General features: G+C 35.7%; 1 protein-coding gene across 6 annotated transcripts in view; it reads right to left on the reverse strand.

Annotated features, from left to right (window-relative positions):
* CENPC (centromere protein C) overlaps nt 1–16,878 on the reverse strand; it is a 67,533-nt gene extending 50,655 nt beyond the window's left edge. For 2 of the 6 annotated variants that reach the window (XM_036021238.1, XM_036021225.1), the window contains exons 1-7: nt 16,609–16,847; nt 9,229–9,275; nt 6,921–6,991; nt 6,108–6,202; nt 5,084–5,189; nt 1,745–2,030; nt 413–622 (exon numbers count right to left, since the gene is read on the reverse strand). In XM_036021238.1, the coding sequence (XP_035877131.1) occupies nt 413–622; nt 1,745–2,030; nt 5,084–5,189; nt 6,108–6,202; nt 6,921–6,991; nt 9,229–9,275; nt 16,609–16,626 (833 nt within the window). In that variant the 5' untranslated portion in view covers nt 16,627–16,847. Of the gene's footprint in view, nt 1–412; nt 623–1,744; nt 2,031–5,083; nt 5,190–6,107; nt 6,203–6,920; nt 6,992–9,228; nt 9,276–16,608 lie in introns of all 6 variants that reach the window. The other 4 variants (XM_028506790.2, XM_036021234.1, XM_036021222.1 and 1 more) reach the window with 4 other exon arrangements.
* Between the last annotated feature and the right edge of the window lie 1,943 nt (nt 16,879–18,821).

Here is an 18,821-nt window from a genome sequence, read left to right on the forward strand (position 1 = left end):
GAGAATCACAGAAGGTTTTCCAGTATTAACATTAAAATTCATTTTATAACTATCCCTTATTAACATAATCAGAAAAAAGAAAAAACATTTGAAACCCTTAATGGTGAAATAAAGGCACCCAGGCATAATTCTATCTCTAAATAATACATTCTTTGAGAACATACAAACTAGTAAGTGTTGATTAGCTGAATAAACTTATTTTCTGTCTATTTTAGTGCCTACTAAACAATAGTTTTAGGGTGATTTACTGTTAAGAAACAATACTCTCTTTACAGGTTAGGTATCATTCCAATTAACATCAGTGTCAATTAAGATTCATTTCTAGTTAAAAATAGCATTCAGAATCCACAGTATAGTTGTTCATAAAATGTGAAAGAAAAAATGTCTCAAGCACAGTTTCTCAATAACTCACCTGGATTCATTTTTTCTGTTTAAAGTTTCTAAAAACAATGTTGAAAAACTCTTTTTAGCTTGTGGTTGAATTTCATATTCTGAATCTTGTGTTATTTTCTGAGATGTTTCAGATGGTTTTCCCTCTTGTGGTCTTTCTGATACTTCATCCTCTATAACTTTATTCTCTATTTCTACTTTCTTTGAAATATCTTTATCTTCAAAGTCTAACCTAAAAGGTTGAAAGAAGACAAGCTGAATAATTCCAGTTTATGAGTTTTCCTGAATTCCCTCACAGTGATAACACAGTCCACATGCAAAAATTCCTACTAAGCCTTTATTAAAAATTTATAAATGCTGATTTGTAATCTCTTACACAAAATATGCAAGACAAATCATTCAGAAAAACTAAGTTTTGTTTGTATTTGTCAATAGAAAAAAATTAAAAAGATAAATCATACACCAGAAACGTATACCTTATAGCACTAGTTCTTGAACGTTTGATAGAAATTCGAATCATTTAGAGAATCTTATTCAAATATAGATTCTGATTTAGTAGGTCTAGGGCACAGTATGAGATTCTGTACAGCATATTCTCAAATAATGTCATTTCGCTCAGCATGTTTTCATTATTAAGTTGATGAGATGCCGTAGGAACTCCTGTTTCTATCAATTAGCCTATGGTAAAATTGGTTTAGTTACACTTCATTTCACTCACAGTCACAGAACCTATTGATGACATTTAGTGAGCACTTACTGTATTATTAATAAGCTTCCAGATAATGCCATTGCTCTGATCCTTAGGCACAGACCATACTTTAAATTGCAAACTCTTAGAATGTACTTAACTCATTGGCTCCAAAAATCACACAATACCTTTGAAAGAAATTACACTTGTTGCAGAGGTCCCCAATAGCAAGACCTTGAATGATCTACTTTGCTTCTTAAAAGCCAAAGGAAAAGCTCCAAGAAAAGGACGAGTTTACTGTAACTCATCCTTAATAATACTTATCCTTTGCTACCCTAGAAATGACCTGATACATACCTACTCTGTTAATTACAAATAGCATAGAAAAATAAAAATCGTTTCTCTTAGAAAGTTACAGAAAATGTATCAGAAAAAAAGAAATACATTTTCCACAAACAGTAGAAAAGTTACCCCCAGCTTCTCTGAAGCACACTTTAAGACCTTCCTTATTAAATATTAAACTGAATATATACTGAATGTTATATTCTCCTCATAACATGTTACTATTCCTCAATTCTTACTATTAAATCCATGAGATTAAATTATGTACTTTTTAATCTAAATGGTAAAACTTTTACAGTAGAATATTTATATTTTAAAGTTCACCTTTTTCTGGTTTTAAGAGAAATCTCTGTACTTGAAGACAGCATATTTATTGAATCTTCAAAAATGTAGGTCTCTCTCTTTTGTCTAATAGGCGAAACAGCATTTTGCGGTACTGATGTTTTTGCATCCAGAGGAACCAAAGGTGAACCAACAGATAAGTAAAATTCTTCATCGGCTTCACTGAGATGATTTTTTAGTTTTTTATCTGACAATTTTCTTGAGTCAGGGGTATTTTTAGGACCAACATCAGTTGCCAAAACTTTCTGATGGACTTCATGAGCCTGGACTAGAAGAAAATTATGTGAAGATATTTTAATATTTTTAAATAATATTAGAGCTTTTTTTAAATTCATCAACTATTTCAGTTAAAATAATTTTTAGAAGACTCACAGATAACTAAGCTTATAATCAAAGATCTACAATTAAAATACATAAGTACATACCTTAAAGTTATAATTTCTAAAATTAATGAACTGAAATATGTATTTTGGTTCACACTCTGAAGTTTGAAATAACAGAAATCCTCAAATATAGGAAATTCACAGTTTTATTAACAGTCAATTTCTTCAAGATCTGAACAAATCTTTGCATGGCTGAAACAATGAAGTAATCTTAGAGATATTAAAAGATTCCATCTTTATTTTTTTAAGGGAATCCTTAAATTTTTAAAATATTTTTTAAAAAATATTTTTAAATTTATTTATTTTTAGACAGAGGGGAAGGGAAGGAGAAAGACAGGGAGAGAAACATCAGTGTGTGGTTGTCTTTCACGAGCCCCCTACTGACCTGGCACAAAACCAAGGCATGTGCCCTGATCGGGAATCAAAGGGCAACACTTTGATTTATAGGTTGGCACTCCACTGAGCCATACCAGCCAGGGCAAGATTCAATCTTTAGATTAAGAGTAAACTAGGACAGCTAACTAAGCACATATTTAAACATATACATACACATATATAGAATAACAGAGATGTATACAGTATATAGAGATGTATAACAGATATGTGTACATATAAAGAGAATATAAATATAAGTATTATCTTTACATGTACATATGAAGATCTATACATGTAAAGATATATAAGTATATAAATACAAATATATATATATATATATATATATCCTCTTAACCCTCACCTTCAAATATCAAAGAAAACAGAATGACAGGGTAGCATTCATACTGATTCATGCTCTTAAGAAGCAAAGATTAAAAATTAAAATTACAAGCAAAAATGGCTTTTGATTCAGGAATAAGATGTCATAATCTCACTTTTTCATGTTTTTCACTCTAAATACAACTACATTTTCTGGTAATTATCCCTCAAACAACAATAACAGAACTCTGAAAGCTGGAAAAAAGAAGGTATATTCGTTAAGTACCGCAAGCCTTAAGCAACAACAGGCAATGTGATTAATTCCTTGGGTTTTCTTTACATTCACCAAATATACATACCCCCATACTGGGCTCTGGAGAGGCCGGCAATCCAGAACAACCAATAGGTAAGGAGGCTAGGGGTAACCTGCACTCTCTAGAAGGGAAACACTCAGAGACCTATTGGGAAACTCTAACACCCACTCCACAACCCAGGACTTGAAGCACCCCATTCCACTGCAGTGGCAGAGTAGCAAAGCCTTAGGCGGTGTCAGGCCAAGTCCCTTGAGTACTATGGAACAGCAGAAGTAGAGAAGCAATGCAAATAGGAAATAATCTTTCAGGAAGTCTAGAAAGTTCAGAGAGTCCCAAAGAAGTTGGACCCAAGGAGGAATACATTCAGGCACATCATAATTACATTAGACAAGATTAAAAATTAGAGAATCTTAAAAGCTGCAAGAGAAAAGGAGACAGTTACCTACAAAGGAGTTCCCATAAGACTGTCAGCTGATTTCTCAAAAGGAACCTTGCAGGCAAGAAAGGGCTGGAATGAAGTTTTCAAAGTCATGAAAGGCAAGGACCTACATCCAAGATTACTCTCCCCAGCAAAGCTTTCATTTAGAATGGAAGGGCAAATAAAGTGCTTCTCAGATAAGGTCAAGTTAAAGGAGTTCATCTTCACCAAGCCCTTATTATATGAAATGTTAAAGGGACTTATCTAAAAAAAAGAAGATGATCAAAAGTATGAACAGTAAAATGACAACAAACTCACAACTATCAATAACTGAACCTAAAAAAAAAAACAAAAACAAAATCAAACTAAGCAAACAACTAGAACAAGAACAGTATCACAGAAATGGAGATCACATGGAGGATTATCATCAGGGAGCAGGAGGGGGAAGAATGCAGGGAAAGATACAGGGAATAAGAAGCATAAATGGTAGGTGCAAAATAGAAAGGGCGGGATGTTAAGAATAGTATAAGAAGTGGAGAAGCCAAAGAACTTATATATATGACCCATAGACATGAACTAAGGTGGGTGGAGGGAGTATGCTGGTGGGAGGGGAGGTGCAGGGCAGAGGGGAATAAAGGTGGAAAAAATGGGACAACTGTAATAGCATAATCAATAAATGTATTTTTTTTAAATAAATGGAACAAAATTAGAAGGGAGAAAGAGAACAGTAACTATGTATTTACAAATAGCAAATGATTATGATGTACATATGAAACTAACATAATGTTACAGGTCAATTAGACTTTAATCAAGAAAAAAATCTGTTTTTAAAGATGCTCAAAAAGCTCATGGAAAGGAATTTTCCAGCCAGCAACTAGCCCACATGAGTGAGTCATCTTTGAACAATACAGCTCCAGTCAAGCCTTCAGATGACTGAATCCCTGGCCAACATCTTGCCAACCCTTCACGACAGATTTCATGTGAGGATCATCTAACTAGGCTGTACTGAATTCCTGAACACAAGAAAATGTGGAAGATTAAAAAACATTATCATTGTTTTAAAAGAAAAATCTATTTGAAAACTGCTAAAGCTAGTCCTTATAATTCTTATTTAATGTCACTTACCACATCCTAGTAAGCAATGTTCCTACCATTAGAACAAAAGAACACATAATCACATAAAACTTATTCTTATTCATGATTGAAAAAAAAATAACTCTAGAAATGGACTTGAGAGAGAAGCAAAAACAACTTCATTTCACAATTCTGCCTAGACTGGCCATGATCTTGTCACTCAAGCCAACACAGGTATCACCAGCAGCATTTCTAATTTTTTAAATATATCTAATGTATTGTAGAATTGTACACCTGAAATCTATGTAATTTTATTAACTTTTGTCACCACAATAAATTCAATACAAAAGATAGATACATAGATGATAGACAGATAGATGATTGATTGACAGATAGATAGATAGATATCTAGGCCATGGGCCATGGGCATGCCACCAACCTGATTCTTTTGCAGCTTCACTTGGCTCTACAGTGAACTGCTGAGAGGTTCCTTTCTTTCTTAAAGAAACTGAAACTGACTTTGAATGGGATATCGGGGACTGAGCCTAAAAAAAATATAACATTAGATCTACTCAGTTAAATTACCAAATCTAATTAAAAACATTTGTTATTAAATTGAAAAAAAAATCAAGTATTTAAAAATAATAAGCCAGCTGGTAGAGCTGTATACTTAAACTACTTTAGAAAACAATTTGGCATTATCTAGGAAAGAAAGACAATACTATTCAATGCAAAGATCTTAAATATTAGCAAAACAAATCAAAAACAAGTAATATTTTGTGACCAAGTCAAGGAAACTTAAAATTGATTTAACTTTTAAAAATCAATGTATCACACTGGAAAAGGTCTCTCAGTTCTGAAAGAAATAGATCTGTTCGTTCATACCATTCAACCAAAATGCTATATATGTTTTATTTGTTTATACCAGTTTCTTATAAATATTATTTAGAGCATTTATGATTTTTACCTCCAATTTATATTGTACTTTTGAATAATTTTTCTTCAATCACTAGTTTCAAAAACTCTATTTGAAAGTCTTCCATTTTGTAGATTTAAATCACCCTGCCCTCTTAAGATATATAAGCAATAAAATATTGATTTTCACATATAGCAGCAAACAGATTCCTTCAGTTTTCAGAAAACAACCAAATTTGTCAACCTAGATTAGGAATTTCAAAAGTTGTCCACTTTCCTAAAAACCCAACTTAAGTATTTTTTTAGAAGTGAAAAATGACTGTGTTATAATTTGATAATTCACATCCCCAGACCTTTAATTTCAAACACAGGAATTGTCGATTCAAAATTTTCACAAATACCCCCAAATTTTATAGAAAAATCAATGGGAATATAAGATTCCCTTTTAAGAATAAGATTTATAAATAACTAAAACGTACCAAACTACATTGAGCTTTGCTTCACTCATTAAAATATTAAACCTGTACTACCTTTTCTTTTTGACTTACCACTCTTAATGTTGACTTAAGACAAGTGTCTTTTTCTTTGGGTGTTGAATAAAGTATTGATTTTGTAGAATCTGTGCTAAAATCATTGGCAAGACCTAAAAAATATAAAAAAGGAAGAAATTTTTAAAAATAAAATACAGTATAAAATCTCTTGGTTACAATTAAAAGAAACTCAACATGACACATAAATCTGTTTACTCTTTAAATACAATTAGCTTAAAATAAGTGCAGACATCAATACAAAATTCAAATGTTCCTAGAAGGCATCAGGAATTAAAAAAGACAAGCAAGATGCTGAAGAAATATGTGTCAGATATTTCAGAGCTTGTGTAGAAGATACTTTTTCATGGTCTGTATTTATTTCTTTGATTGGCCTATTTTCTTATTCCAATACCTTCTGACACTGACCAGTACTTAGAAAAGTTTTTGATGTAATTCACCATTTCTTTAGAATTGGGTGAAAATCACCAAATATTATTTCAAGCTCTCTAGTGACCCCAAGAATTCTGCACATTTATTTCTATTACATGAAATACTTTTTTCTTGTGTATGATAATTATTTATGAATTTCCAGACTATGGGAAATCTAGTGTGAACTAAAAAGAATGACAATTATTCTCATTTTTGCCCATATTATCCTCTGGGTACTGAATATATGAAAGATTGCACATGTAATCAAAATCCCTGGGAAAATATTTTATAATATTTTATAATAGATGCTGAAATATATTTGCTTCATTTGTTTATTAGTATGACAAATTCATATCTTCATCCATCCAGACCCTCAGAGTCCATTTGGAAATGAAATCTTACTTTTTTCCTCAAAGCAGTCTTGTAAGATTACCAGTACGTTCTGGTCTTGCCTCAAATTAATGTCAGGTGCCCTAATAAGAAGGAAAGAAGGAAAATATTTTAACATATTATTTCCAGAAAATATTTGTTATTTGCATTACCATCTACTTTGAAAATTCCCTATCTCCTTATTATAAAATGTTAATTTACTTAATGGGGAAGACATCACCTTTACCTTCTGAGGACAAAATAAGTACTTGACTCCAAGAATTCCCAGAAAAGTATGTGAAGTAGTATGTCATTATCTACATTAATAATTATATTCCTAGATAGGACAGTGATATCTAAAGCTGTGTAAGGCTTTAGATGTACCTAAACAAGAACACAAAATTTTTTAACAAATCCATTTAGTCCTGAAATTCTTTTTTAATAAAGATTCTACTGTCACGAGTCCCAACAGCTCCAAGTATCACAGTCTTCTCTACAAGTTCTCAAATGCACTTTTGATTCAATATCATTAATCTTAGCAGTAGCTTATGAATCAGTATAAATTTTTAATTAAAAATTATATTGAGTTAGTTGTACATTCACGTGCAGTTGTAAAAACTAATATAAGAGATCCCTTTTTCACTTTACTGTTTCCCTTAAATTTCAAAACACTCTGTGAAACTTTAGTATACTACCAGAACCAGGATACTGATACTGATACAATCTACCAATCTTAATCAGGTTTCTCCAGTTCTATATGTACTAATATGTACATACATTGAGTTCTATACAATTAATCTTATATAGGTTCAGATATCACCACCACAATCAGGATACCAAACAGTTCCATCACCAACAAAAATTCGTTTACTGACCCTTTATAACCACACCTACCTCTTCTTTTAGTCTCACTGAACAAGCTGCATCTTTCTATTACCCTTTAATCCATTTTTTGGAGTGCTTTCTTTTCCCATAGCTGTCATCAGTTGTAACGGCCTCTTCCTAGTCCATCATTTATCAAATGAACTTCTTTTCTCACTGCCACTAAGCCATTACATGCTTACATTACTATTTGTTTCTTAATATAAAATAACTAAAATGACTACTTAGTGGAGATGGAAATCATTATTTTAGGGTATAATCCAAGCAGTGGAACTGCTGGGTCAAAAGACATTTCCATTTTTAGTTTTCTGAGGAAATTCCATACTATTTTCCACAGTAGCTGCACCAGTCTGCAATCCCACCAACAGTGTACTAGGGTTCCCTTTTCTCTACATCCCCACTAGCTGTTGATTTGTTTATGATGGACGTTCTGACCAGTGTGAAGTGATATTTCATTGTTGTTTTAATTTGCATCTCTCTGATAGCTAGTGATAACTGAACATCCTTTCATACGTCTCTGGGCCCTTTGTATGTCCTCCTTAGAGACGTATCTGTTCGGGTCCTTTGCCCATTTTTTAATTGGATTTTTGTCTTCCTGGTATAGAGTCATGTGAATTCTTTACATATTTTGGAGATCAAACCCTTTAAGAGGTATCATTTGCAAATATATTTTCCCATATGGTTGGTTCTCTTTTCATTTTGCTGATATTTCCCTTGGGATGCAGAACCTTTTAATTTTGATGAAGTTCCATTTGTTTATTCTTTCCTTTATGTCCCTTGCTCCAGAAATACCAATTGGAAAAAACCTGTGCACCTGAATGTTCATAGCAGCATTATTTACAATAGTCAAGTGCTGGAAACAGCCTAAGAGCCTGTCAGTAAATGAGTGGATCAAAAAACTGTGGTACATTTACACAAAGGAATACTACACAGCAGAAAGAAAGAAGCTCCCACCCTTTGCAATCACATGGATGGAACTGGAGAGCATTATGCTAAGTGAAATAAGCCAGGAGAGTGAAAGATAAGTATCATATGATCTCACCTATAAGTGGAACCTTATCAACAAAACAATCAAGACAGCAAAATAGAAACAGAGACATAGAAATAAAGAACAAGCTGATAGTAACCAGAAGGGAGGTGGGAGGAGGATGACAGGAGAAAAAAGGGGAAGTGTCAAGGAACTTGTAAAAGACCCAAGGACAAAGACAAGGCAGAGGGGAGGATTGAATGTGGGAGTTGCGGGTCATGTACAGCAAGGGGAGAGTAATGGGGGAAATACAGAGACAATTGTAATTGAACAACAATAAAAAATTTTTTTTAATTATAGAAAGAATATATTTAAAAAATAAATCATTATTTTAGTCAAAGATAATAATTTTTCCTTTCTTCATTTAAAAATTCTATTCTCTAAAGATGGGAAGAAAAGTCATCTTAAACTATATATAAGTATATAAATCACCTAGGAGGTCGGCAAAATCTTCTTCTGTAGCCATTTTTGAGATGATCCTGAAAAAAAAAAAAAAAGTAAGTCATTGATTTGGTTTCTTTGCTTATAATTTATTCAAATACAAGTTTTCTTTTACCACCAATATAAGCATGCAGGAAAATTTGTTATTCATTTATGCAGCAGAAAGAAGCTCCTACCCTTTGCAACAACATAGATGCAACTGGAAAGCATTATGCTGAGTAAAATAAGCCAGGCGGTGAAAGACAAATACCATATGATCTCACCTTTAACAGAAACCTAATCAACAAAACAAACAAACAAGCAAAATATAACCAAAGACACTGAAATAGAGAACAGGCTGACAGTGACCAGAGGGGAGAGTAGAGGGAATTTTAGGGGAAAGGGGGAAGGGTTTGCAGGAACAAATACAAAGGACACATGGACAAAAACCAGGGGAGGGTGAAAACAGGAGAGAGGTGGGGAGGGCTGGGAGGGTGGGCTAGGATAGGAGTAAAAGGCAGAAAACTGTACTTGAACAACAACTAAAATAAAAAAAAATTAAGAAAATTTGTTATTCATTTATTCATTGAGCAAGTATTTGTTAATGACCTATTATAATACTATAAAGAGGAATTATTCTCTACTGTTTACAAATCTTTGCCTCTACCATTTCCCACCCTGGGATTTATTCTGTCGTCTTCCTCCTCTTCCTTCACATTCCCCTATACCTTTTCTATCACCAAAATCCTAAGTATTCAGCCTTCCAATAATTAAAATCGGTTGATTAACAGTATCTACTTATCTCCTTTCACTAAAAAAAAAATTCCTCTAAAATAATAGTAAAGGACAAAAAATGGCATAAAACAACAATGAAAAAGAGAATGGAAGAAAGGATCATGTAAGGACAAACAAACATATTTAACAACTTTCTGGAAGATGAAAAATAAACGAACCATAATCAATGAAACAGAATGAAAGCAGTAGTAGCCTAAAGTAAGCTCACAGAATACAGTCCTTGATGAATTTATAAAGCTGATATGCCCAGAAGAAAGCCATAACTACACAGAACTAGGAAATTTGAGATCTAGAGGAGGAAGAGTAAAAAAGGGAATAAAAACAGCAATTAAAACATATACAGAACAGCAGACCTCCACTACCCCATCCCCTTTAACAGAGCTCCAAAACAGTATCCACTATCTCAGTCTTAAATACAAGCAAATATGAATTACCAGACATTTAGAAGTCTCTAAAACAAAAGAAGAAAATCAAGGTGTAAATTTTTAAAATAAAAAGAAAAATGGCCTAAGAAGAAAGCAGTATCAAGATGAGAAAGGAAAAAAAAAACACAATTTCAAAAACAAGAAAACTTTAATCTTTACCTTCAACAGAGATTTGAGATAATACTCGACTCAAAACTAAAGTGGTATACTATATACACTAAATAGAAAGTAAGAAAATTCTTAATAATGAAAAGCATGATTGCCTAAAATAAAAATGCAATTAATTATGAAAAAGCTGAGAATGGGGGGTGGAGAAGAGAGAACAAAAGACGAAGAGAAAGAAAAAATGGAGAAAGAATAAAACAAAGAAGATCCCAAAATTAGAAGATCCAATAGTCATTCCAGACAGAACAAAAAAAAAGGAGTCATATTCTAAGGAAATATAAAAGCCAGTTTCCCAAATCTGCAGACCATCAATAGCAGCATAATGAATTTAAGATCCATACCTAGGTACAAAACACTGAAATTTGAGAATTGAAGATAGAAAGATTACCTAGATGCTTCCAGAAAGAGAAAATAGGTAACCCCAACAAAGAAGCAGCCCCAGTGAATGGAAACAACAGGAAAAATAAAACACATAAACATGCTATAATGGAGTTTGAGAGCACACCTTCGATACTCTGGATCTTGTCTTTTAATTGTAAAATCTATAAAGTTAAATTTTCTATTTACAAATTGGGTAGTAATAGGATAAATAGCATGTTTTGTAAAAATAAACATATTATCAATACCAAGTGTTTATTAAGCCTTCCTGTTAACCTGGCCCAATGGGCTATAAATTACCCCACTGTATGTAGACATTCCATTTATCCCACTCATGCTCTGATATCCTGAGTTGGTCCATTCTCCTGACTCCACTCAGGTTCCTACATACTGCAGTTCCCACCCATAGGAACCCTGCCTTGCCTGGCCCACCTAATGGCCTTTTAATTGAATTGTATGTTCCAGAAAATGAAAACCCCTATTCGATTTTAAGAAACTTGACAGCACACACTTTGTCTTAAGCTAGTTTATATTCTTCCCAGAGCCTTGCCTAGCACACTGTATACCACATAAATACCATTTTTTCAAAATATCTTTTTGACATGCTAAATAAATAAGACCAAAAACTTATGAAATAACAATGTCTTGTTTTAAAGAAGGTAAGAGTATTTCACATAGCCTGTTATCCTCAGGAAGTACCTAAGCAGCAAAAGATGAAATCTACTTCATAGGAAGCAAAATAAGGAACAAACACATCTCCATTAATTTTATCACAGTCGTCTGATGAAAAGTAACTCAAACACTTAGGTCTCTGTCCAGCAATCAGCATTTTGAACACTGAAGTAAACTCCTGAAAATGTTAGTTACCTACATTCCAAGGCCTAATTTAAGGCCACTCTTCTAATTTCACACAGTAAATTGAAAGACATCAAATTTGCACACATTTTTGAACCTTAAGTAACATCTATTAAATATCTTGTGTTCCCCCACCCTTTTTAAATCTTTGCCCAAGAATATGTTAACTGATCTTAGAGAAAAAGCAAGGGTGGGAGAGACAGAGAGAGAGAAACAGAAACATTAACTGGTTGCCTACTGTATGTGCCCAAACCAGGGATAGAACCCTGCAACCTAGTTAGGTCCCCTAACTGGAATTCAAACCTGCAACCTTTTTGGTGTTTGAGATGGATGCTCCAACCAAATAAGCCACCCAGCAAGGGCTGACCCCCTTTGAAGTAGAAAATTTTAAGGCTTAGATAGTTCATTCATTAGACAAATATTAACTGAACACCTACTACAGGTCCAAGCGCTATTTAGGCATATTTGAAAACAAGTGGTAAATGAAACAAGATCTCTTAATCCTCAATTAAATCTTAGAATGTAAAACATTTTAATTTTCAAAACAAATACACAATCAAAAACTGTCGATTTCAACTCTTTCTTTGGTGAGTTTCAATTTTAATTTCTTCCACTCACTGCAAGATTGTTTCTTAAAGAAAATAATATACACATCAGCAGGGTTCCTAAACCCAGCACTATAAACATTTTGGGCTGGATGACTTTGTTGTGAAGGTGAATTCTATACATTGTAAGATAATGCTTAGTACCACCCCTGGCCTCCACCCACTAGGTACCTTTAGTACCCCCTTACCAATTCCTTCTCAGGACAACCTGAAATTTTTCCAGACCTCACCAAATGTCTCCTAAATGGCAAAACCACTCCTAGTTAAAAACCACTAAATACAGGAATGGTGAAGGATGATCTCTCCCCTTTTGTCTTTTTAAATGGATTATAATGTAAAGTGAATTATTAGAACTAAAGACTTTAAACAGCTCAGAGATTATGATAGGAATTTGAAAAATAAACTGTGGTTAAGAGAATGATCAGACAAAGACAGACTGGGAAAAAATATTTGCAAAGACACACCTGATATACAAAGAAATTTAAAAACTAAGTAATAAGAAAACAGACAACCCAAATAAAAAATAAATAGGCCAAAGACCTTAATAGACACATCACCTAAGGTGATATACAGATAGCAAATAAGTATATGAAAAGAGGTCACTAAAACAATAATACCACCTCAGACTTATTAGAATTTCAAAATCTGCAACACTGACAACTCCAAATGCTGGTGAAGATGTGGAGCAATAGGAACTGTCATTCAGAATTCCAGCCAAGATGGAGGTGTAAGTAAATAAAATTTGTTTCCTTGCACAACCAAAAGGAGGACAACAACAAATGTTAAAATAAACAAACAAACAAACAAAAAACCCCTGAACTACCAGAAAATCAAATTGGACAGAAGTCCAAAAACGAAGGAGTTAAAGAAGAAATATTCATCCAGGAGAGGTGGAGACAGAAAGCCAGGGAGGAGGGGACAAGGATCAAGGCAGTGGCTAGAGGACCAGGAAGACAAGGCTGCAGCTGACAGTCCCACATTCACCTGCAGATAAACCAGGAGGAACAACTAAAGAGACAGATGATGCAACCCAGGGTTCCAGTGCGGAGAAATAAAGCCTCAAAACCACTAACTGAAAACACCTGTGGGGGTTGAGGCGGCAGGAGAAACTCCCAGCTTCACAGGAGAGTTTGTTGGAGAGACCCAGAGTCCTAGGACGTACACAAACCCACCCACCCAGGAATCAGCACCAGAAGGGCCCAATTTGCTTGTGGGTAGTGGGGGGAAGTGACTGAAATCCAACAGAGTGGAGCAAGTGCCATTGTTCCCTCTTGGACCCCTCCTCCACGTGCAGCAGCCACGTGGGTTGCCCCGCCCTAGTGAACACCTAAGGCTCTGCCCCTCACTACTAACAGACCTGCTGAGACCCCCCCCCCCCAAAAAAGGCCCAAATGAAAGATAAAAGCTCCAGAGAAAATACAATGAAGCAACGAGAAGATAGCCAACCTATCAGATGCACGGTTCAAAACACCGGTAATTAGGATGCTCACAGAATTGATTGAATATGGTTGCAAATTACATGAAAAAATGAAGGCTATGCTAAGTGAAATAAAGGAAAATATACAGGGAACCAACAGTGATGGGAAGGAAACTGGGATTCAAATCATCAGTGTGGACCAGAAGGAAGAAAGCAACATCCAACCAGAAAGGAATGAGGAAATAAGAACTCAAAAAAAATGAGGAGAGGCTTAGGAACCTCCAGGACATCTTTAAATGTTCCAACATCCAAATCATAGAGGTGCCAGAGGAAGAGGAAGAGCAAGAAATTGAAAACTTATTTGAACAAATCATGGAGAACTTTCCCAATCTTGCAGAGGAAAGAGACTTCCAGGAAGTCCAGGAAGCTCAGAGAGTCCCAAAGGAGTTAGACCCAAGGAGGAACACATCCAGGTACATCATAATTATATTATCCAAGATGAAAGATAAGGAGAGAATCTTAAAAGCAGCAAGAGAAAAGGAGACAGTTACCTACAAAGGAGTTCCCATAAGACTGTCAGCTGATTTCTCAAAAGAAACCTTGCAGGCAAGAAAGGGCTGGAATGAAGTTTTCAAAGTCATGAAAGGCAAGAACCTACATCCAAGAGTGCTCTATTCAGCAAAGCTTTCATTTAGAATGGAAGGACAGGTAAAATGCTTCTCAGATAAGGTCAAGTTAAAGGAGTTCATCTTCACTAAGTCCTTATTATATGAAATGTTAAAGGGACTTATCTAAGAAAAAGAAGGTGATCAAAAGTATGAACAGTAAACTGACAACAAACTCACAACTATTAACAACTGAACCTAAAAAAAAAAAAAACAAAGCAAGTGGCTAGAACAAAAACAGAATCACAGAAATGGAGATCACATGGAAGGTTATCAGTGAGGAGTGCGAGAGGGGGGAAATGGGAGGAAATGTACAGGGAATAAGAAGCATAAATGGTAAGTACAAAATAGAAAGGGCAGGGTGTTAAGAATAGTATAGGAAATGAAGAAGCCAAAGAATTTACATGTACTATCCATGGACATTAACTAAGGTGGCGGGGGAGTGTGCTCTGGGGGGGAATGGTGGTCAGGGGTAGGGTGGAGGGGAATAAAAGGGGAGGAAAAAATGAGAGAACTGTAATAGCATAATCAACAAAATGTACTTTAAAAAAGGAACTCTCATTCATTTTGGAATACAAAATAGTACAGCTACTTTGGAAGACAGCGTGGTGGTTTCTTACAAAACTAAACATACTATTAGCATATAAAACACCAAATGTGCTCCTTTGTACTAATCCAAAGGAGTCGACAATGTATGTCCACACAACACAGATGTCTATGGCAGCTTTATTCATAATTGCCAAAATCCGGATGCAACCAAGATGCCCTTCAGTAGGTGAGTGGATAAACTATGTATATCAGAAACAATGAAATGTTATTCAGCACTAAGAGGAAATGTACTATCAAGCAATAAAAAGACATGAAGGATCCTTAAATGCATATTACCAAGTGAAAGAAGTCCATCAAAAAAGGCTACATACTGGGTAATTCCAACTATATGACATTCTGGAAAAGGCGAATACGGAGACAGTAAAAAGATCAGTGGTTACCTGGGTTGGGGTGGTGGGGGAACAAGTAGCAAGCACAGAGAACTTATAGGGCAGTGAAAACACTCTGAATGATACCATAATAATAGATACACATCATCCTTGTCCAAACCCACAGAATGTACACCAAGGGTGAACCCTAATGAAAACTATGTACTTTGAGTGATAATGTGTCAATGTAAGCTCACCAGCTGTAAAAAATGTATCACTCTGGTGGGAGATGTTGATAATGGAGGAGGCTATGCCCGTGTGGGGTCAAAGGGTATATGGGAAATCTCTCCGTACCGCCTCTCAATTTTGCTGTAAACCTAAAAAAAAATTAAGTTTTCTTAAACAGTAAATTGTATTCCTCTTCTCTCTCCCCAATATTCCTTTTTTATTATATAACGTAAAGTTATGTGTTCACAGTAAAAAAGAAAATACACCTCATACCACCCTTTCATGCGTCTCTTTAGGAACACAAATACAACTTTACATAAATGGAAGTACATCGATGCTGAAGATTTTCTTAAGAAGTGGGGGGGAGCAGAAATACAAGTTTAGGATAGGGGATGATGTCGTTCGTGTGATACATGGTAACCATACGCGAAGTTTGACATACAGAATAGTAAATTTGGAGGGAGTTCAGAAACACGTAAACAAACAACGCCCTCCCCCGTCTTTGACAGCTTGCACCTTTTCCCAGCCGCCCTTCAGAAGACGTCATCAAGAACAGATTCTCCATAAACAATCTGCTTCTGCAGACCCGCTGTCTGAGGCACAAGCACACTTTTAAGGCATTTCACCAGTTCTACCGACAGAAAATTATTTGGAGGACTAGGAACCGGAGTGAGTCTAACAAGTAGAAGTCACAAGATTCCCTGAGGAGAAAGATGTCAGTCATCACGACCGAAATCACAAGAAAACTTGACAAAACGAGTACAAGTAAATAAGCTCTGGCAATCGGCATTCACTCCAGACATCGGAACCTTCGCGCGGCTTTCCCACTGAAACCCCCAAGAAGTCACAGACTGGGCCCAGTTTCGTTCTCCCCCTCCTCGGGCGCGAGCGCCGCGGGCAGCCGGACTCCCACTCGCCTGAAGCAGCCAGCATGGCACTTACCAGACCGGACGCAGCCATGTCCAGGCCGCACCACAGCCGCGCAGGTAATCTGAGATGAGAGCCCTCCCGGGCCGCGCTAAGAGAAAGCCCAGCACTGACAGTGTTGCAGGGGAAGCAGCTAGGAAGCCAAGCAGAGGCGAGGTGTGAGAGGGCGGCGGCAGGAGGAAGGGAGCTTCGAGCCAACCAGAGAGCGTTCACCGGGCCCCGCGCCCATTGGCTCCCACCTTCCCAAACATCAAGTGCCTAGCGATTTCCTCAGTTTGAAATGAGCTGCACATGCGCAGAACGGGCTGCGCAACCCAATAGATGGACAGCCGTTATAGACGTGCCCCCTCTTTGTAACCGGCTGCAGTTCCGCCCTTCGCAGTTCCGCCCTTTGCAGTTCCGCCCTTCGCAGTCCCGCCCGAGCTTCTTCCCGTAGCCCCGCCCCTCACGCCTCCGGAGGCTGAGCTTAAAAGTGGGCGTTTATTTTACTGGTTAGGTTTTGGGAATTGTCTTTGCTCTTTGAGCCCTGTGTGAAACTTCAACGATTCTATTGTAAAGCAAAGAATGATAGTGTTTTATTTTTTCACTAAATGTGTGGGTAGTATTTTCATGATCCATTGCTAACAAAATGATTTATGTAAATGTCGATCATTTAAGCGTGATGTCCTGAAAGTACAAGATCAGGAATCTTGAAACCTGCCTCAGCGGCGCAGCTATATCTTCTAAGACTAACTGTGACACCGTTCTGGTTGTTTTCGTGGTTATATAATGAGAAGGCTAAATTAGGTGCTCTGAAGACTTCTTCCTATTTTGTTATCCTACGAAACTAAGTCCTATTTTTACTCTTTAATAAAAATTTCCAAAGGCATTTTAATCAGAAAATAGATTACTTATTTAATGAATTCTTTAATCAAGAGTTGAGCTAAGGCCATTGTTTTCGGCCATTGTTTTCCTCTTGTGTGTGTAAGGGTTTAGGGGGGGAGCGGGTGGAGGAAAAGACAGGTTACAAATTAACTAAAATCCAACAAGCTTAAATTCTACTAATTCTCCCACAATGGGCAACTTGAACTGCTTCTCAATTACCTTGTTTGCAAGTGGGAATAATATGAAAGTTATTGAGATACTGGGTTAATTTCATTTAAGATCTAGGTGAAATGCCTGGAACATAGTAAGAATTCCATACTAAATAATGCAATTGGCATTATCATGGTGATTTTTAAACTTGGCCTAGTCTTAGAAGTTTTGTCAATCAGAGTACACGTATAATTTTACACTGTCACATTTGACATAAATAAAAACTATCATTTATTAAGTGTGTACTGTATACCAAATTCTATTCTAAATGCTCTCCATGTAGTAACTTATTTAATTCTTGGAACTTTCCTTTGAGAGATGACTAATATTCCCATTTTATATACAACAGAGCTGGGGCAGGGTTTAAATAACTTGCTCAAGATCACATTCCCGTTAAAGGAAGAGCTGGAGTTGAACCCTGGTCTTCTGACTCCAGAACTGAGCACTTAATCAATACACTATACCTCTAGGGGAAAATTTAAACAAGCTCAATCATAGATGTAAAGCTCCAAGTGCAAAGATATATCCCTCTGCTTCCACTGTAAACAGTAACTCTAGGAGCTATTTTTGAGAAACTTGAAATGCAGTCACATGCAGGTGTAGAGAGCACAGGTCACAAAAAGTGTCAGGGGTTAACTGCACCCTTATGAAAACAGAAAGTTATGGTGACTCCATAGTTCCCCCAAAATTTTCAGTTCCTTCTATCTCCACCATGGTTTTAGCATCCCAAAATAGGGTAGCTGGTTGAGTAATGTTTATAAAACCCAGATTTGTCATTATAGACCCCCGCTCCCTCAAAATACATCAAGTCACTTCTTATGAACTGCTATGACAATTGACTAGATCTTTAAGTTTTCATTACAATTACTTACATAGATAAAATGTATGTGTGTGCATGTTTATGTATCTGTCTATGGAAGTGTGTGTATTAGACATACATCTAGATTATAAAGTATCCAGAAATTTAACTTGAAAGGGAAAAGAAACTTTTAGTTACTTATGATTTTACGTAGATAATTTAAAATTTGTAATTGCAAAAACTACTTTAAAGAATATTTTAGACCTTAAAAATTACACTCCAATAATCAATTTGCTCTACAAATTATAACATAGTTGTAATTATAACTTAAAATTTGCTAAAATGAAACAAATTC

The sequence above is a fragment of the Phyllostomus discolor genome, chromosome 1 (assembly GCF_004126475.2).
Source record: "Phyllostomus discolor isolate MPI-MPIP mPhyDis1 chromosome 1, mPhyDis1.pri.v3, whole genome shotgun sequence".
NCBI lineage: Eukaryota > Metazoa > Chordata > Mammalia > Chiroptera > Phyllostomidae > Phyllostomus > Phyllostomus discolor.